The sequence below is a fragment of the Cucurbita pepo genome, chromosome LG02 (assembly GCF_002806865.2).
Source record: "Cucurbita pepo subsp. pepo cultivar mu-cu-16 chromosome LG02, ASM280686v2, whole genome shotgun sequence".
Taxonomy (NCBI): domain Eukaryota; kingdom Viridiplantae; phylum Streptophyta; class Magnoliopsida; order Cucurbitales; family Cucurbitaceae; genus Cucurbita; species Cucurbita pepo.
Window position 1 is genome coordinate 10,172,316 of NC_036639.1, and position 21,465 is coordinate 10,193,780.

Here is a 21,465-nt window from a genome sequence, read left to right on the forward strand (position 1 = left end):
AAAAAAAAAAAAAAAAAAAAAAAAAAAAAAAAAAAATCTTGCAAATATCTTTGACATTTTTCCTTTGTCTCTTTGATCATGATTTTCTGGTTTAGAGTCGGTGTTGGTCGTATTTTCTTTACGAGCTCGATATCAAAAGTTTAGTTCAATAAATTAGCTTCGGGAATTGAGCAAGTTTCAATATTGTCAACTAGACACGTCTTTAGACTCGTCAATTGACATAACGAAATGATGATGGTACTACAGACTGTGAATGGGTTCGCCTCTAGCCTTTGAGCCCTCCTCATCTTGACTGGGTTGACTCTCAAGGTCGATCTCCTTCGATTTGTGCTTGTGGGCTAGGGAGAATATCATAGACCAATGATTTGGTGGTCAATAATTGTTCGTGGACGAACGTTGCAGAAGAACCCTTAAGTTTCCCGATCATAGAATTGGGATATATGTACCAAATAAGGTAGAAAATCGAAGCGACTAGAGTAAAAATTGTTAGTTTTAGAGAAATTTTAACCGTGTTTCGATAATTTTTTCTAAAAGTTATTACAATTAAATTTTTGTATAATTTTATTAATATTATTTATTTGAGAATAATTATTAATATTGACGACTAAACATATTATTTATAATATATTTATTAATAAATGAAAATTAAATTAAAATTGAGGTGCATACTATTATTTTAGTAATAAATTATAATAATAATATAAGATAGTATAAATTATTATATTATTAAACGAGCAGTAAAATTATTAAAAAGACTTTATTTATATGAAATTTAATAACATTTCATTTTCAATACCAAACACAATTTTTTTTTTTAATTTGATTTTTTTTTGGCCTTTTATTTTGTTTTTATTGATGGGAATAATTTGGAATGCCCAAAAAGGATGGATGACAAGAAGAAATATCTTCCCTTTTCAATTCTCGACTTTTATAACAGTATCATAAATTTCATTAGAATAACTGTTAGTTTCTGTATGTATAGGGGACGGTAAATGGGAAACCCAACTCTACGAACTCGAAAAAATACTTCTATCCGTTGAGCGACAACCCTTACACTCAGTATCATCGAACGTGTAGGCAGATCGATTCTTCAAATTCTAGTTGAAATAGGATCTACACAAGAAAAAATCACTCGACATTTATTGGTTATTAGAGACATCCCGAAAATGTCTAAGTCAAAATATGGCTTTCAAATTCAGTTTCGAATTAGTGGAACGAAGGCAGGTTTGTATTATTGGACTTACTCCATAGCCCAGATGGGAATAGAACTTTAATTATATAATTAAAAATTTTACAAATCCTTTATTAAAATTAAATTTAATATAATTATTAGTTTATCATTTTAATTAATACAACTTTCAAATTAATTTAATGGTATAATTATTTTATTTTTATGAAAGAAAATTTATAATTATCAAATTAATCGAGTTAAATATAGTAATTTTTACTGTCTATTCCTTTTTTTCACAATTTAAATACAAAAAGAATCAAAATAAATTTTTTAATGTAAAAATTAGTTTTATTTTTCAATTTTTATTTGTAAATATTAATTCCATTCAATACATTATTATAAAATAATTTTAATATAATTTGGTTAATTTTAATATAAGAAGTTAATATTATTCAAAAGAAGACATGGTTTTCACGCAGTAGGTAAAATTCTAGAATCAATTATTTTATTATAAAGTAAAAATGGTTGAACCGTTCAATTATTTATTATGAAGATAAATTTGTTGAACCATTCCAGAGAAATGTTATTTTTAATCAATATTTAAGAGTTACCCAAATTTATAATTTTTTTAACAATAAAATCAACCTGGTTCAGCTGAATAGGTTAGATGGAAATTTCGACTTTCGAGGCTAGGGCTGATTAGGTATCAGTCTAGACCCGAGATGAAATTAGACTCAAATAATGAAGCAAGAGGGCCAAAAAAAAAAACCCACCTAATAACCGAGCCTATGTGAGCGGGCTTTGTCCATAACCTAATTAATACTGGTCGAACCGATTCACTCTCGAGCTAATTCTATTGAAAAAATAGAGGAAATCTAAATCATCTTAGACTGGGGTGACTTTTATGGAGCGGTTTGCTAGCTAATCTTCCGTGGATGATATTCAGATTAGCGACGCTGTACTGTCGCACTATAATATTATGAGGGAGCACCTCAACCCAAGACGCCGATTATTCATTGTGTAGACAAAACAAGCTATCTAAGTCGATGAATATAAATGTTGGAAAGTCTGTATAGATGCTTAAGGGTAAGATTCAAATCAGATATCTGCTCGAAACTTCGAGCCTCCTGAGATGCTTAGGTAGTAGTAGAGACTAGAGATCCAAACTTCTTAGAGCCCGGACATAAACCTTCCTGAGATGCTTAGGTAGTAGTAGAGACTAGAGATCCAAACTTCTTAGAGCCCGGACATAAACCTGTGGATATCTACTAATGGGTCAAACATAAACCTGTGGATATCTACTAATGGGTCAAGAGATGCGATAAAAGCTTACAAGTAGGTTATTTATGTTTCATGACCACGTCACGGATTCTTTCAACATATTTTATCTGCACTCACATGCATCTTAGAAAACTACTCGAGCAAAACCCACATGATCTTATTCCATATACCTATTCTTTTACTCGGATAAGGTCCGGTTTGAACTCGTGTAAAGTTATTCACTAACTTTTCAAACTCACATGGGAGCCGAGCGAGGGAATATGAATGTTTTGACCGTCTATAAATTTTATAATTTAATTAGTGAAAATTGAAACGTTATAACTACCCAACATTAAATAAAGGATGTTTTAAAAATGGACTATTAAACAAATTAACCACTCGCCCTCAAGGATAAAAATGTCAACTAAAATCGATAAAAACAAGTGAAATACCCACTTTGACCTTCTAGTTGTTATCTTTTATTTTGTATGACTTTGACGGAGTGCATGAAAAGGATGGGTTTAGTCGTCATCAGCTACGCGTTAAAATTTTGAACTAAAATGTCTACAACTATTGCTTTGGTGATCTGTACATCCACCGCCGCCACCGCCGCCGCCACCACCACCACCACCACCGGCTACCTTTCCTTCATCGCCTTTTCGTCTTCTGAAACTCCGACCTCTCTTTTCAACTGTTATCTTCCTCTGCAAGCTATTTTTCATCCTCCCTAAATCTCTCAGTGCTTCCACTTAACGCGCACTTCGGGAATGTGTCGAGCACAGGAGTGGGCTTATGCAGCCCTTCTGCTCCTGTGCTTCTCGTCGTCGGTACTCCTTGTTGGTGCAGCAAAGCCGGTTACTCGCCCCTCCGAAGGTAATTCTTCTTCTTCTCTCTGGCCTGAATTTTTCGCTGAACATTCCGTTCCAGCGCACCAATTTTTTGGTTCATTTCGTGTAAGGTATGTTCTAATGCAATAGATGCTGTAGTTTAGTATTTATGGCTAATTCTTCCTACTATGTTGTGGATTCCGGTTCAATTCCCGTCAATTTCTGGATATAGAGTCAATTTTTAGTAAAACTCAGAAGCTCATGGACCAATTATGATCTAACACTGTCTTTTCGTTTAAATTTCGATCATCCTTGCCTTTTATTTTCAGTGGACGCTTTGCTCGAGATCAAGAGAAGTTTGTTGGATCCTAATGGGAATTTGAGTAACTGGAACAGAGGAGACCCTTGCATTTCGAAATGGACTGGTGTTCTGTGCTACAGTTCCACATTGGATGATAACTATCTACATGTTGTTGAATTGTATGATTTCTAGTATTTATGGACTCTTATAACCTATGTTGAGACGTATCTGCATCCATACTTTGATACCAGTTCAAAACAACAATTTGTCATTGTTATTATGGACAATCTGAGATTCTTAATTTTATTATACAGCCCCCGACGCGACGTAACTTGGGGCTTGACATGTATATGAAAGGGGTCACCCTCACCACCACCAAACGCATATAATTTTTGATGCAAGCTATGTTTCCTGCAAGTTTGTTGTTTCTTGAGGCATTTCTATTGTACGTTTACACTGTTCTTTTTAATGTAAGAACTATTTAGATGCTTATACTTTTGGCTAATTACACAAAATTTTACACTTTGCNTTGGCTAATTACACAAAATTTTACACTTTGCAGCCTCCTTGACAATAACAACATATCAGGGAAACTTCCACCTGAGTTGTTTCAATTGCAAAACTTAGAAATACTGTATGCACTCATTTCCTGCGTTCATTCTTCTAACAAGTTTTCTTCTTCTATTTTTCCCTGCATTTTTTCTGATGCTAGATACTTTTTTTGAAGAATAAACTAGGATTTCTAAGCACTCAATCTTAGGTTACTTCTGTTAGTATTTCAATCTGTTCCTCCTGGGTATAAAACCATATTCAAACTCATTAATAGGCAACAGCTTCATTTAAGAGAGAACTGTGATAGTATGAATGATATACACTTTGGTCACAAAACCTCTGCCACCTTTGTCTGACGCTAAGATTCGGACTCATCCATTTTCATCATTTTAGAATCACAATGTGTCCAAGAAAATCTTCTTCTTGCTTTCAGCCTTGGGATTTGTTCTCTTTTAGCTTGCGTGCTTTTGGGAGATGAGCATTGTTTTTGGCTTTGGCTTTTTGCTTGGTCAAATTATGAGCTTCTTTGACGTTTCAGTGTGCTTTTATGGGTGTTGTTGTAGAGTTTGTTGTTATGCTCAAACCAAATAGCCCTAGAAGCAATTAACATGTTAAATTTTTTTCATAAAATTAGTCAATTCTTCTAGGGGCATAATCTCTAGCACACTTGTCTCTGTTTGCATTTCATGGGGCTTTTTGNGTTATGCTCAAACCAAATAGCCCTAGAAGCAATTAACATGTTAAATTTTTTTTCATAAAATTAGTCAATTCTTCTAGGGGCATAATCTCTAGCACACTTGTCTCTGTTTGCATTTCATGGGGCTTTTTTCCCAAGAGGATGAGTAGGAAGAAGGGTGGATAGGTCTCGGGAAAATGTTCGATCTCTTGTTAGGTTTAGTACTTCTCTTTTGANCGGGAAAATGTTCGATCTCTTGTTAGGTTTAGTACTTCTCTTTTGACATCAGGTTTCAAGGAGTTTTGTAATGTTAGTTTTATTTTATTATCTGAATGGCTGTTCATCTTCCTTCCCAGTTTCATTCATATGCTTTTCATTGTAGAATTTATTCTGCACAAGTAATCTTTCTGCATTTCTGCTTTTCAAATAATTTTGAGTTTCTTAAAAGCCTCATTTGATTTACAGTCAACTTGACAACAACAACTTCAGCGGGTCCACAATACCAGATTCTTATGGGAATATGATTACATTGCTGAAATTGTAAGTTATATTTAAATTATTTGTTTCAGTTGGACAATCAAACGGTGGTCACAAACTTGTGTTTTAGTTGTGAACTCGATGTGGTTATTTATATGTTTAAATAACCTAACCAGCTTTCATTAATTAACACACATGCAGGCTAGACGAATCTAATTTCCAATTCAGTTAAAGTTAGAATGATAGGAATGGTGTTACAATAGCCAGCATCCTTAGAACAAGTTAGAAATTTGTGTCTGAGGAGAACTCAATTAACCTGATAGAATCATATATATATATATATATATATATATATATATATATAAAAAAAATAAATAGCATAATTTTGAATTGGTACTTTTATTTACTTAAAAGAGATGTGATTAAGGTGGCAAGTGGAGCTCTATTAAATAGGATGATTCCCAATCATAAAAGGATCTTATTCCGTTTTATAGTTGGCTGTCTTATTCTTCAATCATGGGATTATTGTGGTTAAAGAAGCTATATTAAAAAAATGAAGATGTTTGGAATTCTTTTTGATGATATACAACTAATAATACACTAAGTTAAATGCAATAGAGAAAACCTCACAGAGAGGTAAAAATAATCTATCCTAATCAAATCCCGACTTTTAGTCCTAAAAGATCACCAAACAAAAAGTAAGATAATTTTCAAATGGGCAAAAATTAATTTATACCCCTAAACTTTGAGTGGTATATCAATTAAAATACCAAACTAAAAACTGTATTAATTTAAACTCTCAACTTTTGCAAGTGAACCAATTTATTTTGAACAAGAAACGAAACTTTTCATGGATGAAATGAAAAGAAACTAATGCTCAAAACACACGAACTTAAAGGGAGTGAAAAAGAAAATAACAGAACTTACAAAGGAAAATTAAATGCATCCTAACTCAAGTAAATATCCGGTAAAGAAAAAATATCAACAAGCTTGGAGAGAGAGACACCATGAAGAAACTTTCGTTCTTTTGGAATTCAACTGATCACACCAAGGAAGTTGTTTGTTTTAGAAAAATCTCAAAATTTTCTCCATCCACAATTCCGAATGAAGAGACTTGATCATATTCATCCATAAAAGATGAGGTTTAATCTTGAAATAAGGCCCGATGATAATCAGTTGAAGGTTATCTTCCAAGATATATGAATACGAGTAAACTGAACAACTTTATTGAATATGAGCACCCAATGAATAACTTGTAACAACTTTAATCCAAGAAATATGTAATAACTGAACAGTTTGTACCAATACTAAAATGAATATGAGCACTCAAAAAATATATGATTAAGGTAATCCCTGTTCTTACAACAAATGGGGCAAACCGAGTGCAAAAAAAGGAAGTTTCCTTTGCAAGATCTCTGATGTATTAAGTCTACCATTTAATAAAATCCAAAGAACAAGGTTGGATTATTGGAGTCACCATAACCCCTTTAGATTATTGGACTTCCAATTCTTTTGAAGCCATTGGAGTATACTTTGGAGGTTTAGTGAGTGTTTCTCCTGATACGCTTAGCTTGATTAATTGTCCTAAAGCTCGAATTAAGGTCTGACATGATTTATGTGGTTTTATGTGGTTTCTTGCCAGCTACCATTGAAATAAAAGACAAATTTTAGAAACTATTTTTCTCATTTTAGGGATGCACCGGATTCTCATAATATTATTCACTCTCCTCCTAATATTAACCATCAAATCTAGAACTTCTTTCTATTTCCAGGCATCCGTTAATTGGTTTGAAGTGTTTTCATTCAAAGCCAGAGGCTAATCAGTCCAGGGTGTTTTCGGACTGTTGAAATCGTGATGAATTTTTTAATAACAATACTAATGTTTTAAGTATCCTCGTATGAGGAGTGTGGAAGGAAAAGAAGGAAAAAACGATTTTGTGGTGCAACTTCCTTTATGCTTTTTTCTAAAATCTTTGGCTCGAAAGGAATGCTTGTATCTTCTCAGATAATCTTTATCGAGTCTACTTCTTACATTGCTTTATCTTGGAGTCATCTTTTGCCTCCTTTTTGTAATTATAGTTTATCTACCCCACTATCTCAATGGATATGTGTTTTGTGATTATCTCATACCGGATTATCTTTTTTTTTCTTTTTCTATTTCATACATCATTGTAATGGTTTCTCTTTCCTATAAAAAAACAGAGGAGGTTTGTGGAAAGTTTGGTGTGAACAGCCCATTGGTTTCAAAGGAGAAAAAAGTTATCGAGTGTGAGAATGTGACTTTAATTTCGGGTCTCGTGCTTGAGAAAGGAATTATTTCTGCCTCAGAATTTTTTTCCCAAGACAACGATAATTGAGGAATTAGAATGTAATGTTCAATTTTACATTAAGACAAGGAAAGCTAATGAGGAATTAGGAATTGTGCAAGAGAAAGAGACTTTAAATGATGATGTCTTGCATGAAAAGGGAATTTATTCAAACTTTGTTCTACCTCCCAAGACCTTGATTATTGAGGAATTAGAAGTTAATGCCCAAACTGATATTAATAAAGGGTTTATAGTAACTGTCGTTTCCAAGGAATCTTTTTTAGAGGAAGATACTCTTATTAAACCAGGTCTCCTTGATTCCTCGGAAGTCTTCTGAAAATCCAGAACATTCTTTGACAAGTTCTGATGCTTTAAATCAGAATCGGCCAAACCTTATGACTTCGACAGTTAGGTTTGATGAATTAAGAAATGGTGGCAAATTCAAGAAATTTTGCGGAGATTGAATTAAATGAGGCGATCAATGTTCCCAATGATTGTATTGGCAGATCTGCTGACAAGCTAGGTATTCTGAGTGTGAAGGCAGTGAAGGATAATTTTATGGTTGCATTTTCTAAATATTATACAAGGAAAAATCCACATGACCCCTCATCCTCAAAAGTTCAAGATATATCTACTTTTAATAAAGATGTCATTGAAGAGGCTGCTAGATGTATTTTGATATCAGTTGATCAGCAAGAAAGTGTTCAAATTAGTAGAGCAATTGATTCGTCTCTGTCAGTTATTCTTAAATGTCATATTGGTACTGGAGGTTTGGAATTTGTGCAAACTTAGGTACAGCCAAATGATATTATCTGTTCAGATCCATAAATTGACTCTGATTGATGTTCAGTGGTGTGTGTGAGCAGTGTTTTGTTAGATATCCAGCCTCTAAATAACTCTTCAAATGATGCTTTAAATGAAGACCGGTTTGCCCCAAAGTAAACCATCTGTTTCAGGATTCAGAAAAGACTCATTCAATTCCCAATGCAAAGCAAATTCCCTTCTCTTATTGAGCTTAGCGGTCTTCAAATGTGCGAAATTCATTTGCTTATCTCTCAAAGGAATTGATAATTATTGTTTGCAGTGAAATTTCTTGTGATTCAATGAAGATTTTATCTTGGAATGCTAGAGGTTTGGGGGATGCCTAAAAAAGAACTAGTTTGAAGAAATTTAAGCATAATGTTTGCTCGGATGTTGTCCTCATACATGAAACAAAGACGGGGTCTTTCAACCAAAGTTTCATTAAGTCAATGTGGAGCTCTAATGAGGTCAACTGAGTGCATATTGAATCTTTTGGTAGATCTGGAGGTATGCTTATTATGTGGGATGAAAGCTAGGGAAGGTCTTGGAAGTTCTTAAAGGAGGATACACACTGTCACTCGGAATATCTTTTCAAAATGAGAAGAGGTGTTGGATCTCAAATGTGTGGACCTAATGATTATCGGGAAAGGAAGCATTTGTAGCGTGAATGGAGTTCTTTTTATACATATTGTGACATTCCTTGGTGTAGGGTGCGGACTTAAATATTACATGTTGGATCCATGAGAGTGTACCAGGTGGAAGATAAACTAAAGGTATGCGGTTTTTCAATAAATTTATTGAATAATCTGGAGTTTACTTGGTCGAGACTTGGTGATGATAATCTTAAAGCTTTGCTGGACCGTTTCTTTGTTTCTAAAGCTTGGGAATAAGATTTTTGATGGCACAAGGGCTTTAAAATGTGTCTTTTTGGATCATTTTCTGATACTCTTGGAAGTCGGTAGTTTTGTTTGGGTCCATTTCAGTTTTTCAATTCCTAGATGAGCATGTCTGATTGTGTTAGCGTTATATATATTTTATAAGAGATAATATCATTGATGTTTGAAATTTACCAAGGGGTTGTGTTATCCATGATGCCTACAAAACAACTTCCCAATTTACAATGAGGGAGGTATGACTATAGGAAGTAAAAGCATTAGACAATTTAATGAACATGCGGTAGTATTTAATATAGTTCCTCTTTCATCAAAGATCATGGAGCATAAGTTAAGTGACTCCAATTATTATGATTGCAGTCAGACGATCGGTTTTATCTTATGAAGTACTAAGATGGATGATAACATTAATTAGGATATGCTTGAAGATGACACAAAGAAGGCTTGGCTTCACGATGATGCTCGATTGTACATTCAAATCAATAATTCAAGAAACAAAATGTGGTTTTAAATGGAGCAAGACTAAATTATATTTGCAACAAGCTAGACATGGTTGACATATTTGCTTCATCTCCATCTCGATGGGTAGTGTTATAATATATATGTTATTATGTATGGTTGTTCTTTATTTTAATTGTACATTATTTACACCACTTGTAAGTTCGTCACTAGAGTTACTGTGCTGTAACATAGCCATATGTTTAGTGAAGACTAAATATTTAAAAATCAATCCGCCCGTTTTCCTACATCTGATGTATGATATGTACCAAAACCTTGTATGTATACTTGTGTAGAAGCTTTATATGCTCTTATATTTGAAATAGCAGTTTGGACATGTACTATTTTTTATAAAACAATGCATTGGTTGTCTTTGTGATTGATTTTGCGCAGGAGTCTAAGGAACTGTAGTTTGCAAGGACCAATTCCTAATCTGAGCAGGATAAAGAACCTGGGTTATCTGTAAGTCTAAATTAGGTTTATTGAGATTGCAACATCTGGGCTATGCTGGCTTCATGATTATAAATTTGTGCATTCCTTCAAAATTGACCCTAGTTCGTGTTCTTTTCTGTTTCTTCGTATTTCAGGGATCTAAGTAACAATCAACTAAGTGGATTCATACCACGAGACAAGTTTTCTGAGAATATCACTACCATGTAAGAGTCTCATCTTTTGCAAATAAAACTTCAGTGTTTGATTAAAGAACTTTAAAGATTAAAACCTGCCATAAAAATATGATGTTGAATGGTATGTTTGACATTTTCTTGTCTTTACATTAAATGCAGCATTTTATCAGACAATCGTCTTACTGGCACCATACCATCCAGTCTTTCGGATCTACCACTTCTTCAGAAATTGTGAGTGAATTTTTTTCACCAATTCTTTGTTGTTGGGTGGTGGTGCTGGATTTAGCTTGATAGCGTATATCATGTTTGTACATTTCCGAGAAGACAAACCTAATGTTATAGGGAACCTAATTATAGAGAGAATGACAGAAAAATGTTACAAAAGTCAAACATAAATGACAACTTTTACATATGGAATTAGACCTGCATAATGATGTATGGTTGTCATTTTTTTGGTATGAGTTGGTTTTTTTTTAAATAAACATGAAACTTTTCATTAATATAATGAAAAAGATTAATTCTCAAAGGATACGACATTCATAAGGGAGGGTAGACAACAATTAAAGAACAGTATAGAAAAACTACAATGGAAAGATAAAAGTATTCCAATTAAGGCATAAATCCTGAATAGAGCATGCAGCAAAAATTGAGAAAGTGAGCGAAGCTTTGAGATGAGCCAAGTCATAACAACGATCTAACCAAGAAAGTTGCTTGTTATGAAAATGGCTAGACAATTAGGTTAGCTTACCCTGCAACGACCCAGTTTGAATGACCAGCAACAAAAGTATGAGACAGAAACCAGTACAGGGAAGAGAGGCAGGAACAACTTGCTCCTTCAGCAAGATTACCTCAGGAACAAAGAAGGCTCCATTTCGACACTGGCAGGAATTTTATCCCTTACCAACACCAGCATCAAAAACCAGCTTTTGGATGACATACAATCCAAGAACCTGTCTCTTCAAGTGAGGGAGAATACTACCCCCAACATTAAGGAAATTTTCAACCTTGAGATGCAGAATTCCAACAAAACTGACGACAGGGTGAAAAATTTCATCAACACCACCAACAAGAAAACCAAGACTATCGGATGGAGATCGACCTCTCTAGTTATAATGGAAAATGGATATTGAAGGCATTCTTGATTAGATAAATTTTTTTAGAACATATTCGATTATGAATACTCTGGAGGAAAAGAATAACTTGTAGCAGCATTGAAGGAGGTATGGAAAAAGAACTATTTGAACATGGCACCACATGCAAAAGTTGGTGCATGAAAGATACCTGCCTACCAGCAGCTACTCTACTATCCGTACCACCATTGTAAACAAGTAATAATGTTATTGATGGACTACATTGAAGAATTGCCAAGTGCAAGAAATGATCTAGTTGGGAGAGAGCATGAACTAATTGCTCGATATGTGGTTGGCTTATGATAGGATATTTAATTTAAGGTTAATCTCCAACGTATACTACATTTAAGTGATGTGGTTACCTGATGTGACCCTCGGTTAAGCAATCTATGGGAAAAAAACAATTGGGGCCCTCAATCTTGTTATAATATATATGTTATTGTGTATGGTCCTCCTTTTTGTGATTGTACATGTTTTAGTTTAGTTTTTTTTTTTTTTTTTTTNTTTTTTTTTTTTTTTTTTTTTTTTTTTTTTTTTTTTTTTTTTTTTTTTTTTTTTTTTTTTTTTTTTTGTAGTTATATATATATTACTCTCTAATCTAAAATGCATAGAGTATTTTTTTAATATTTATTACATGGTATCAGAATCCCTATGGTTTTAGAATTTTTGTTTGGCGATTAGGATTTCTCTTCCAAGTGAGGCTAGGGTTTGAAGTTTGGGTCATCAAGTTAGAGTGACCATTTGTCAACACCACCCATCTTAAGAGGAGTGACACCGTTAGTAGAGTAGGACCATTGTCGTTGTTTGCCAGAAAGAGTTGCACGTGAGCCACATGGGCCACTGGAAGTTTTTGTTCCCGCAGCCAAGCATCAACATGCAAGGGCGGGGGAAAGCTCCATTCTTGTTTCCACCGCGTGGATTTGTCTCAACTTGAAGTTTCTAGTTGATCTGTGTGCTTGGATTTGATAATGCCTACATAGTTTGTCTTGGGTTGTGCTATTTGCGTGTGGGTTGGTTGGTTCTCTCGCAATTAAGGTTTGGTTTGGTTCGTGTTTCTCTTGGGGTTTATCTACATTTGTGTGAAACTAATGGCTGAGATGAAACTTGTGGTAGTATCTAATATGGTTTCTCTTTCGTCAAACACCCATGGAGCATTAGTTAAATGGCTCCCATTATTAATTCGAGTAGGACGATTTGGTTTTATCTACGAAGCACTAAGATAGATGGCGACATTGATCAAGATCTACCCGAGGATGACTCAAAGAAGGATTGGCTTCATGATGACACTTGATTGTACATTCAAATCAAGAACTCAATTGAGAGTGAGGTAGTTGGCTTGGTAAATCATTGTGATTCCGTGAATGAACTTTTGGAGTTCTTAGAATCTTTATACTCAATAAAAGAGCAAGTAAATAGAATGTACGAAGTTTGCACGATCTTCTTTCATGTGGAACAAAAAAAACAACCCCGTTACAAATGACTTTATGCAAGTTTAAGAAGATGTGTGCAAAACTTGATACACTTCCCCACTTAGTATGATTTAAAGGTTCATCAAGCTCAAGGAGAAAAGATTTTGAATCTCAATCTCATATTTTCAGAACACTCAAGACTAGCTCATCAGGGCTAATCTAATATCTAGAAGAACTGTGGTCTTGACCACGGATTGCTGCTCTGACCCGAAGGTGCTCGGTCTACTGGAAACATGTTGACCTAGGTCAACTTGAAAATGACCTAGTTTTAGTGCCTTATTCTTAACTACATTATCTAAACATTTATGCAAGCTGAATGAGGAGATAACATTCATTCATCACCTGAAGTACAGATCACAATGTCTTATTCTCTTATATAGCACAACGGAAATTATTATCAGCTGCATCTTAAATTCTTATCCTTTCATAATTTTTATAACACACAGTCCAATATGGCCCTTCTAAAGTCCTAATCATGCATATTCCAACCACCTAAGGTAAGATATGCTCGCATGTTAGCATGCCCTAGCGACAATTATTACTTGAAGAAAGTCTGAATGGCTATTTACGTCGGTGGATTGTGCTTCTCGAGCTTGATTTTCATTTGTTGGGAGCTTTGAATTTTCTGTAATTTCTTTGGTAAGTCCTAATTCCAATTCAAATTAGATTAGTATCGAAGTTGAAATAAACAAACATGAGTCGAAATGGGTCAAAAAATGGACCTCACATGCTTCCACGCGCAACTGGAAGGCTTCCACATGTACAGTTCACGCACAAGTATAGACGCACCCAATGGAGAGGTAGCGCGCTCCTAGCATGACATTTGGCCCCTCTAGAATCGCAACTTCAACCCTGACGTCTCGTGCTCACCTGCATTTTACTTTCTGCGATTTACGACGTCACGACACGTGTCCCTATTCATTGCTAGACATATTCCTCTCCTAGCAGCTTGACGCGTGTGACGCCTTCGCCTTGACATATTCGTCTCCTCTTTGCGTGATGTGTGTTCACTTGTTGTTTGTCTTCCCTGGATTATTTCTAGATTCCATTGCGTTTTTTTTACAGTTTTTTTTTTTTTTTTTTTTTTTTTTTTTTTTTAATTTAAATTTTGTATCTTTTTCTATGTAGCTTGATTCAACTCGGTTCCCTCACCAAAGTTGAAGAGTCTTCAACCAGCTTCCATCAAAATTAATTTCATTGTATTCCGTTAACTATATAGAGAAATAAATGCGTTTAAAAGTCGGTCCAAAACTAAAAAAACTTTCTGGAGGATCGACGAAAGTCCGATTTCTGGTGAGTTTTGTGTCAAGGTTCCTTCACGAAAGATGTGTGAAGTCCTCTCTAGAATAGTATAGTTAAATTTGAGGACATAATTCCATAGATATCTTACGGATTTGGATAAAAATCGAGAACAAAAACTCAAAATCCTTACCTCTCGATCTCCTCATTTCTTGATGGATTTGGGCTATTCAAGTATTAGACTGAATGGAATCAACCTTCTAAGCAAGCTTCATGAAGAGACCATAGCTGGAAAACGACTCTAGGTGGCTTGATCGGAGTAGGTCCGACGGTTATTTTCTCTCTCAAAATCCTCTTTTCTCTCTCTTCTTTCTTTTCTTTCCTTTTTCTTTATTTTTTTCCCTAATTAACTCTGCTTTTAGGCTAATTATAAGTTTCAGAATTAGCTATGCATGGAAATAATCAAAATACCCATCTAGATCATTTTCTCATTTTTCACTATTTTCTTGGGATTTTTCTAAGCATTTTTTCCTTCTACCTCATCTTGAAATTCGGACTCTAAGGCCCTCAATAAAATTTTGGAAGTTAGAACTTTAAAGGAAAAATAAAAAAATTAATTCTTGTTGTGCTCGGCCGTTACAATATATGCGTCATTTGTTTGAGGAGGAGTATTCAATTGTTTGTCTATTTAATTTGATACGAACTATTTCAAATAGAAGATTTTAATTTATAAACTAATATCCTTACTGCTATTACTTCCCTTAGGATGTACATGAATTTTTCTCCAAACATTCACTTAGGTTTGAAGTTACTGATTAATCTATTATACAACTCAATGTACAAAGTAATGGTTAGTTTGTCAGTTTCACATGGCAGGTCAATTGCAAATAATTCATTGAACGGCTCAGTTCCATCCTCCATATGGCAAAACAGGACGCTCAAATTTTTGGACAGCCTTACAGTGTAAGACGTGAAGTAACTAAATTGCTATGTTGAGGGGTTGAAGGATTATAGACTGCTCTGCACTTCCTTTACCAAATATTTATTCTTGCCTCTTCTGTACTGCAGAGAGCTGCAGAACAATAAATTTTCAAATATTTTGGGAAGCATCGATCTCCCTCAGAACGTCACTGTCTGGTTTGCTTCTTCCTCTTAACTCTGATGTATCAAAATTAGTACAATATGGCTTTAATGAAGTTCTTTATCTTCAATCGGCATAATGCATGTGCACTACTCGATCCATTTGTGCAGAGTGAACCATCCCTTACATTACCTTTTTAAATCTGATGTTTGTCTTTTGTATAAATTTCTTTATGATGGGATATTTTGTATACATTTCACCATATGAATGAAATGGCTTTCTTTCCAATAAAAAAAAATTGATGTTTGTCCTTTTGAATTTCTGGCTTAAAGTATATTTGTGCACAGAGTACAACCAAACTTGACAAATTGATGTTATATTCTTTTTTATGGATGTTTTTTTCCCCTTAAATTTCAGGCTTCATGGAAATCCTGCTTGTTCTAATAACAGCCTGGTGCACTTCTGTGGATCTGAGCGTGAGGATATAATTGACATTCCAACAAATAAAAGTCTTGGCTGTTCTGATTCAATATGCCCACCTCCTTATGAATGTTACTCGGCAAAATGTCCCTCATTTTGTGTCTGTTCTGCACCTCTTCTTATTGGATATCGTTTGAAAAGTCCCGGATTCTCACTNTCTGTTCTGCACCTCTTCTTATTGGATATCGTTTGAAAAGTCCTGGATTCTCACGNTGAAAAGTCCCGGATTCTCACTTTTTAGTCCATATCAAAAAATGTTCGAGGAGTACCTGACCAATGGTCTTACATTACGTCTTGAACAATTGGACATTGGTTTTACTGTGTGGCAAAAGGGGCCTCGATTAAGAATGAACCTGAAGCTTTTCCCTCTACATGTTGCCGATAACAATAGTTCTCACGTGTTCAATGACAGCGAGGTTGTAAGAATTGTTTCCAAGTTTACAAGTTGGAACATTTCAGATAGCGACATATTTGGACCGTACGAACTTCTCAGCTTGACAATATCCGATATTTATAAGAATGGTTGGTCTTTAAAACTTTTCTGATGAGTTTTTTTAGGATACTATCTCTTATATTAAATTGTCAGAGACTGAAGATTGTTGTGAAAGCTCACTTTTACCTTTGGTTTTCATGTTACCTGTTGAAGCAATTGGAAAAAGGCTTCCTATACTTGTACTTCCTAATTATTATCTATTGATAGAAACCCTGTCTGTGGCATAGTGGTAACCTTTTATGCGCGTTTATTGGGTCATTGCTACATAAATGCATGTTTTGATTATCTTTGCGAAATACTTTTTCATCAATGTTTATTTATATTATTTTCTCTTTATAATGATGATTTTTTCCTCCTTATGATGCTTCTATATTTGTGGTTTCGTTTGCATTTTTAGTTAATGAGGCTTATGTCAATTAGTTATTTACAATAGAAAATATTCCTGATGACATGACATGATATGTTCTATGATATCAACCCTGCTGACTAGTTAAATGTTTCCATTTTGGCACCATCATACCCGATACTGAGCAGATGACTGCACTTATTTTACTTATAACTGGAAGACTATAATCAACAATTAATGTTATTTTTGGTTGGAGACCTACATGTTTAGCTATTATGATTATCACAATCCTTCAAATTTGATTTTTAGCTTAATTTTTTTTTTCTCGTATTGCAGTATCTATTCCACCACCATCTGATTCTACTATGAGTAAAGGGGCATTGGCTGGAATAATATTAGGAGCAATTGCTGGTGGAGCAACGCTATCTGCAATTATTTTTATTTTTATCGTAAGATTACGTGTGAGGGGCCACCACATCTCAAGAAGGCATCGTCGTAAGTAGTTTATTCCTTAAAAATTAGGATGTAGTATTTTATGTGCCTCCTCTCTTGCAATGCCCAATTCTTAATAAGTGAACGATTATATGGGTGTGCTTATAGCTTCCCTGCAGAACCACATATGAGAGCTAAGGTTTCGATGCTAGTTTGTGGCCGAATATAAATCATTTTATGTTAAACCACCCATGAACCCAAGAGCTTAAGTTGATGAGTTATGATGAATTTACTCTTATATCACTACTTTAACACTTTTCCTCACATATTGGCTTGCATATTTATAGAAGGACAAAAGGTTGAAATCAATATTAATTGGAGAGGATTTTTGGGTTTCGAACATTGGACCTCCTACTCTGATACAATGTTAAATCACTAATCAACCCAAAACCCTAAGTTTATGGGTTTTGGTGAATATAATCTTAAATCAATACTTTAATACGCTTTAATATGTTATATGCTACAAATGATGATACCTTAGTTTTGAAACCTCATGGTCATGAGTAATAAATGCCAAAGTTTTAAAAGAAACTCTTAGTGGATGCTGGTTCATAGGTTTGGAGGTCTGAATCTATATAAACTATGTTTGGAGGATTGAGTATCAGAGGCTTGTCCTAATCTGTACATTTGTAATCTGTAAAAGTCAGTATGTAACGTAGGAGATGATTTACAAATATGTTACCCATATAGTAANTTTTTTTTTTTTTTTTTTTTTTTTTTTTTTTTTTTTTTTTTTTTTTTTTTTTTTTTTTTTTTGTATTTATGAAGATTGTTTGACAGAAATGCATTGGGTAAAGTGGTTGATTGGCATGATGATCTTATTGCAAGATTAAGCAAGTTTACTTGGGCATGTTAGATATTTTCATTCAGCTAACTTTTTGGTTTGCAGCATATTGTAAACTTGTAATGCATTTATTGATGCCATGTGGTAATAGCAGTTTCATACTATCTGTGGCTGTGTTTTTCCTGTGCAAATAATTCGAGATTATCCATCCATCAATCAAATTTTTGGTTCCCTTACATGAACCAATAATTTGATAGAATTTCCTATCTTATAATTGTGTATTAGTTGTCGATATTTAGTACTTATCGTTTTTTTTAATGCTGTACAAGGTCTTTCTCTGGTTGTTTCTTTTCATCATAAGTTTCTTTATATTATTTCACTGAAAAGTTTTGTTTCTTGTAAAAGCTCGAATTTTTAGGTGATACATTACAATATATTTAAAATTAAAGTTTCTGTTTGTGATAGCTACTAATTTTATGAGCTCGCTGGACATTACTTTTTTGTTAATTCCTTGCACTGCCTTGAAATTTGGCCTTGAGCAGACTTCTTGATTTTTAATTTCCATGCAGATGTTGGTTTATGAGTTTATGTCAAATGGCACGCTGAGGGATCACCTTTCTGGTACATTTCAGCAACTTTCCTATAAATTATTTTTCGAAGATTCGGTTTCAGTTATGCAAATTGTGAGATGGTTTTTTATACGTTCCAGGGTTCTTATTCCTTCATATTTATGTCAACTGAAGAATAAGCTTTTTATTTATTTATTTGAGTTGTTGTTTTCATGTCTCTCTTTTGAGCATTGACTTGTTATGTTTCCTTGTGTTATCACAGTACGTTCTGCAAAACCTTTGAGTTTTACCACAAGATTAAGAGCTGCCCTGGGTGCAGCTAAGGGAATTCTGTACCTTCACACGGAAGCTGATCCCCCAATATTCCACAGGGACATCAAGTCCAGCAACATATTATTAGACTCCAAATATTTAGCAAAGGTTGCTGATTTCGGACTTTCACGACTTGCACCTCTACCAGATACAGAAGGCGATGTGCCAAATCATGTATCGACGGTAGTAAAAGGGACACCGGTAAAATTCTATCTATATTTCTTAAACTTTTAGAAATTTAATGAAAGAGTTCAATTTTTGCTTACAATCTCGTCACGATTTTAGTAGATTCTAGGATGTCTACTAGGTTATAGAAGGTAGGTATCCTTTTTTATAACTTATAATTGATCTATTAGGTTTTATAAAGGAAAGATCCTTTGTAACACTAATAAACAGAGGCGTCTATGGTGGGAATCTAAAGGTTTTATAGGATTATATTTCATGGGTGTGACGAACAATAGTAAAAGCAAAAACAAAAGAGATGAGGGGATTTCCATTTAGACGACGCCCTGTTTTCATAGACGCTACAAGTTCTACTATAATGGTAAATATGATAGCAAAAGGAAAATAGAGGAATACCCTTACTTTCATAAGCATCTCTTGCCTTTCAGAAAATGATAGAAAGGATTTCTCCTTTATTTGATTGATGTTAGAGATAAATGGCATTCTGCATTTCTTACTACTTTCTACAACCCTAATAGTCATGGATTGCTAGATCACGCAGGGAAATAATGGCCTATAAGGAAGTTAATCTTCGAAAGAAGGAAATACAAAAGTATTACAACAGATTGGAGCTCGGATGGAGTGTATGTGAAAGAAACTTAAGGATCACAATCAAGATTTTAAAGTGATTAGAAATTCAGACTAAATTCAAAATCCTAAAAGATTAGGGACCTAAGATAGAAATAGAAAAAAAAACATGAAAATTAGGGGCATTACCAAGCATGCATGGAATGACGTCACTAAATAGTCTAAGAAAATTAGGGGTGTTACATTTGGTATCAGAGTTAGACACCGGACGATGTGCTAACGAGGAGGCTGAGCCTCGAAGGGGATGACACGAGGCGGTGTGCCAGCAAGGACGCTGGCCCCAAAAGGGGTGGATTGGGGGTCCCACATCGATTGGAGAGGGAAACAAAACATTCTTTATAAGGGTGTGGAAACCCCTCTCTAGCAGACGCATTTTAAAACCTTAAGGGGAAGCCCAAAAGGGAAAGCCCAAAGAGGACAATATCTGCTAGCGGTGGGCTTGGACCATTACACCATTAGATGAGAAACTAAGATATATGATAGTATGATCTAAATGTGGACAAACCTTGTCAAAGAGGTACTTCAGATCTGATAAGCTCTAGAGAAAGCCCGTTAAAGCGCTTGCACTCGGTGATGGGGCTGATCGCAACACTTAAGCTAGCACAAATATTTCAACATTTTCATGGTAAAATAGATTTGCATATTCAAAACCACTTTTAAAATTGTCCTATTGGGATAATTGAGATGGGATGTTGGGACACAAATGGAAATGTCAAACCTTTGCTCATTATACCATGGTACATGATATAGAGAAAGTGAATCTTCTGTACTAAAAATATTTTCCTTTGTTTATTCTCAATGTTACTGTTTTTGGTTAGATAACTGGTTACACTTCCTGGATTGAGTTTAGTTTGTGTGCCTTTAAATTTGCATGCTTCCATTTTCCAGGGTTATCTCGATCCAGAGTACTTCTTGACTCGTAAATTGACAGACAAAAGTGATGTTTATAGTCTTGGTGTCGTGTTTTTGGAGATTTTAACTGGGCGGCACCCGATCTCACACGGCAAGAACATCGTTAGAGAGGTATTACATCCAAATAGCATTTGTTATGGCCTCTTTATTTTGGAATAGCACAACACCAAGTGCATGAACTGGATATCATAGTCGTATGCATAATTTGATTACAAAGGCCTTCTCTGTACTGCACTGGTATCTCTTTTAAATATTCGTATCGTTCGTATGTCAACAGGTCAACCGTGCATATCAGTCTGGAAAAATTTTCTCGATTATCGATGGTCAACTCGGATCTTATCCCCTTGAATGTGTTGAAAGATTTGTGACTTTGGCTCTGAAATGTTGCCAAAATGAAACAGATGCACGCCCTTCAATGGCAGAAGTCGTTCGAACACTCGAAACTATCTGGCTTATGCTGCCCGAGTCTGATACGAAAGTTGCAGAGCCTCCAATGACGAACGTCGTAAAAATGACCAGTCCTCCATCTTCATCATCCAACATGAATAACTATTACACATCAGAAGTCTCTGGCAGCGACCTTGTAAGTGGAGTAGCTCCCACCATCACACCCAGATAGACAACATTATTTCCTTAATCGACACTTAATTAACAAGCTTAATCTCAGTTTGTATATAGTTTTGCAGACACGATTGTTCTTCAAATACATTAAATTATTGTATCTTCAGAGCATAATTTTTGGTTCACTATTAGGAAATACTTTTCATGTGGTTCATCCACTTGCTAATGTAACTAGTGTGGTTAGATTTATTTACTTCTTGTTGTTATAAAGTTAATAAGATTGATTGAATGTAATCTTGTGTTTTTTAGGGGTAATTTTATAAATTTTTTTTAACTTTTTTTTATATATTATATTAATATTACGGTGAAAGCTCGTGTATTTTTTTTAAACGTAGTACG

At 34.6% G+C, this 21,465-nt stretch overlaps 1 protein-coding gene across 1 annotated transcript; it reads left to right on the forward strand.

The window, feature by feature from the left end:
* The first annotated feature begins 3,003 nt into the window (after window positions 1–3,003).
* Window positions 3,004–21,360, forward strand: LOC111788446 (probable LRR receptor-like serine/threonine-protein kinase At1g06840). The gene is made up of 17 exons (XM_023668780.1): window positions 3,004–3,304; window positions 3,588–3,738; window positions 4,122–4,193; window positions 5,253–5,327; window positions 10,156–10,224; window positions 10,350–10,418; window positions 10,548–10,619; window positions 15,103–15,189; window positions 15,295–15,363; window positions 15,725–15,927; window positions 16,007–16,309; window positions 16,963–17,125; window positions 17,227–17,257; window positions 18,472–18,523; window positions 18,734–18,984; window positions 20,482–20,616; window positions 20,783–21,360. The coding sequence occupies exons 1-17, from the start codon at window positions 3,199–3,201 to the stop codon at window positions 21,122–21,124; spliced, it is 2,250 nt and encodes a 749-aa protein (XP_023524548.1). The 5' UTR covers window positions 3,004–3,198; the 3' UTR covers window positions 21,125–21,360.
* Window positions 21,361–21,465: the final 105 nt, after the last annotated feature.

What these genes read in the sequence shown, in the direction of transcription:
- LOC111788446 (XM_023668780.1), top strand. Translation starts at nt 3,199, where the DNA reads ATGTGTCGAGCACAGGAGTGGGCTTATGCAGCCCTTCTGCTCCTGTGC. An exon ending in TATCTACATGTTGTTGAATT is followed by an intron (nt 3,739 to 4,121) that starts GTATGATTTCTA and finishes TACACTTTGCAG; the next exon opens with CCTCCTTGACAATAACAACA. An exon ending in TCTGAGAATATCACTACCAT is followed by an intron (nt 10,419 to 10,547) that starts GTAAGAGTCTCA and finishes CATTAAATGCAG; the next exon opens with CATTTTATCAGACAATCGTC.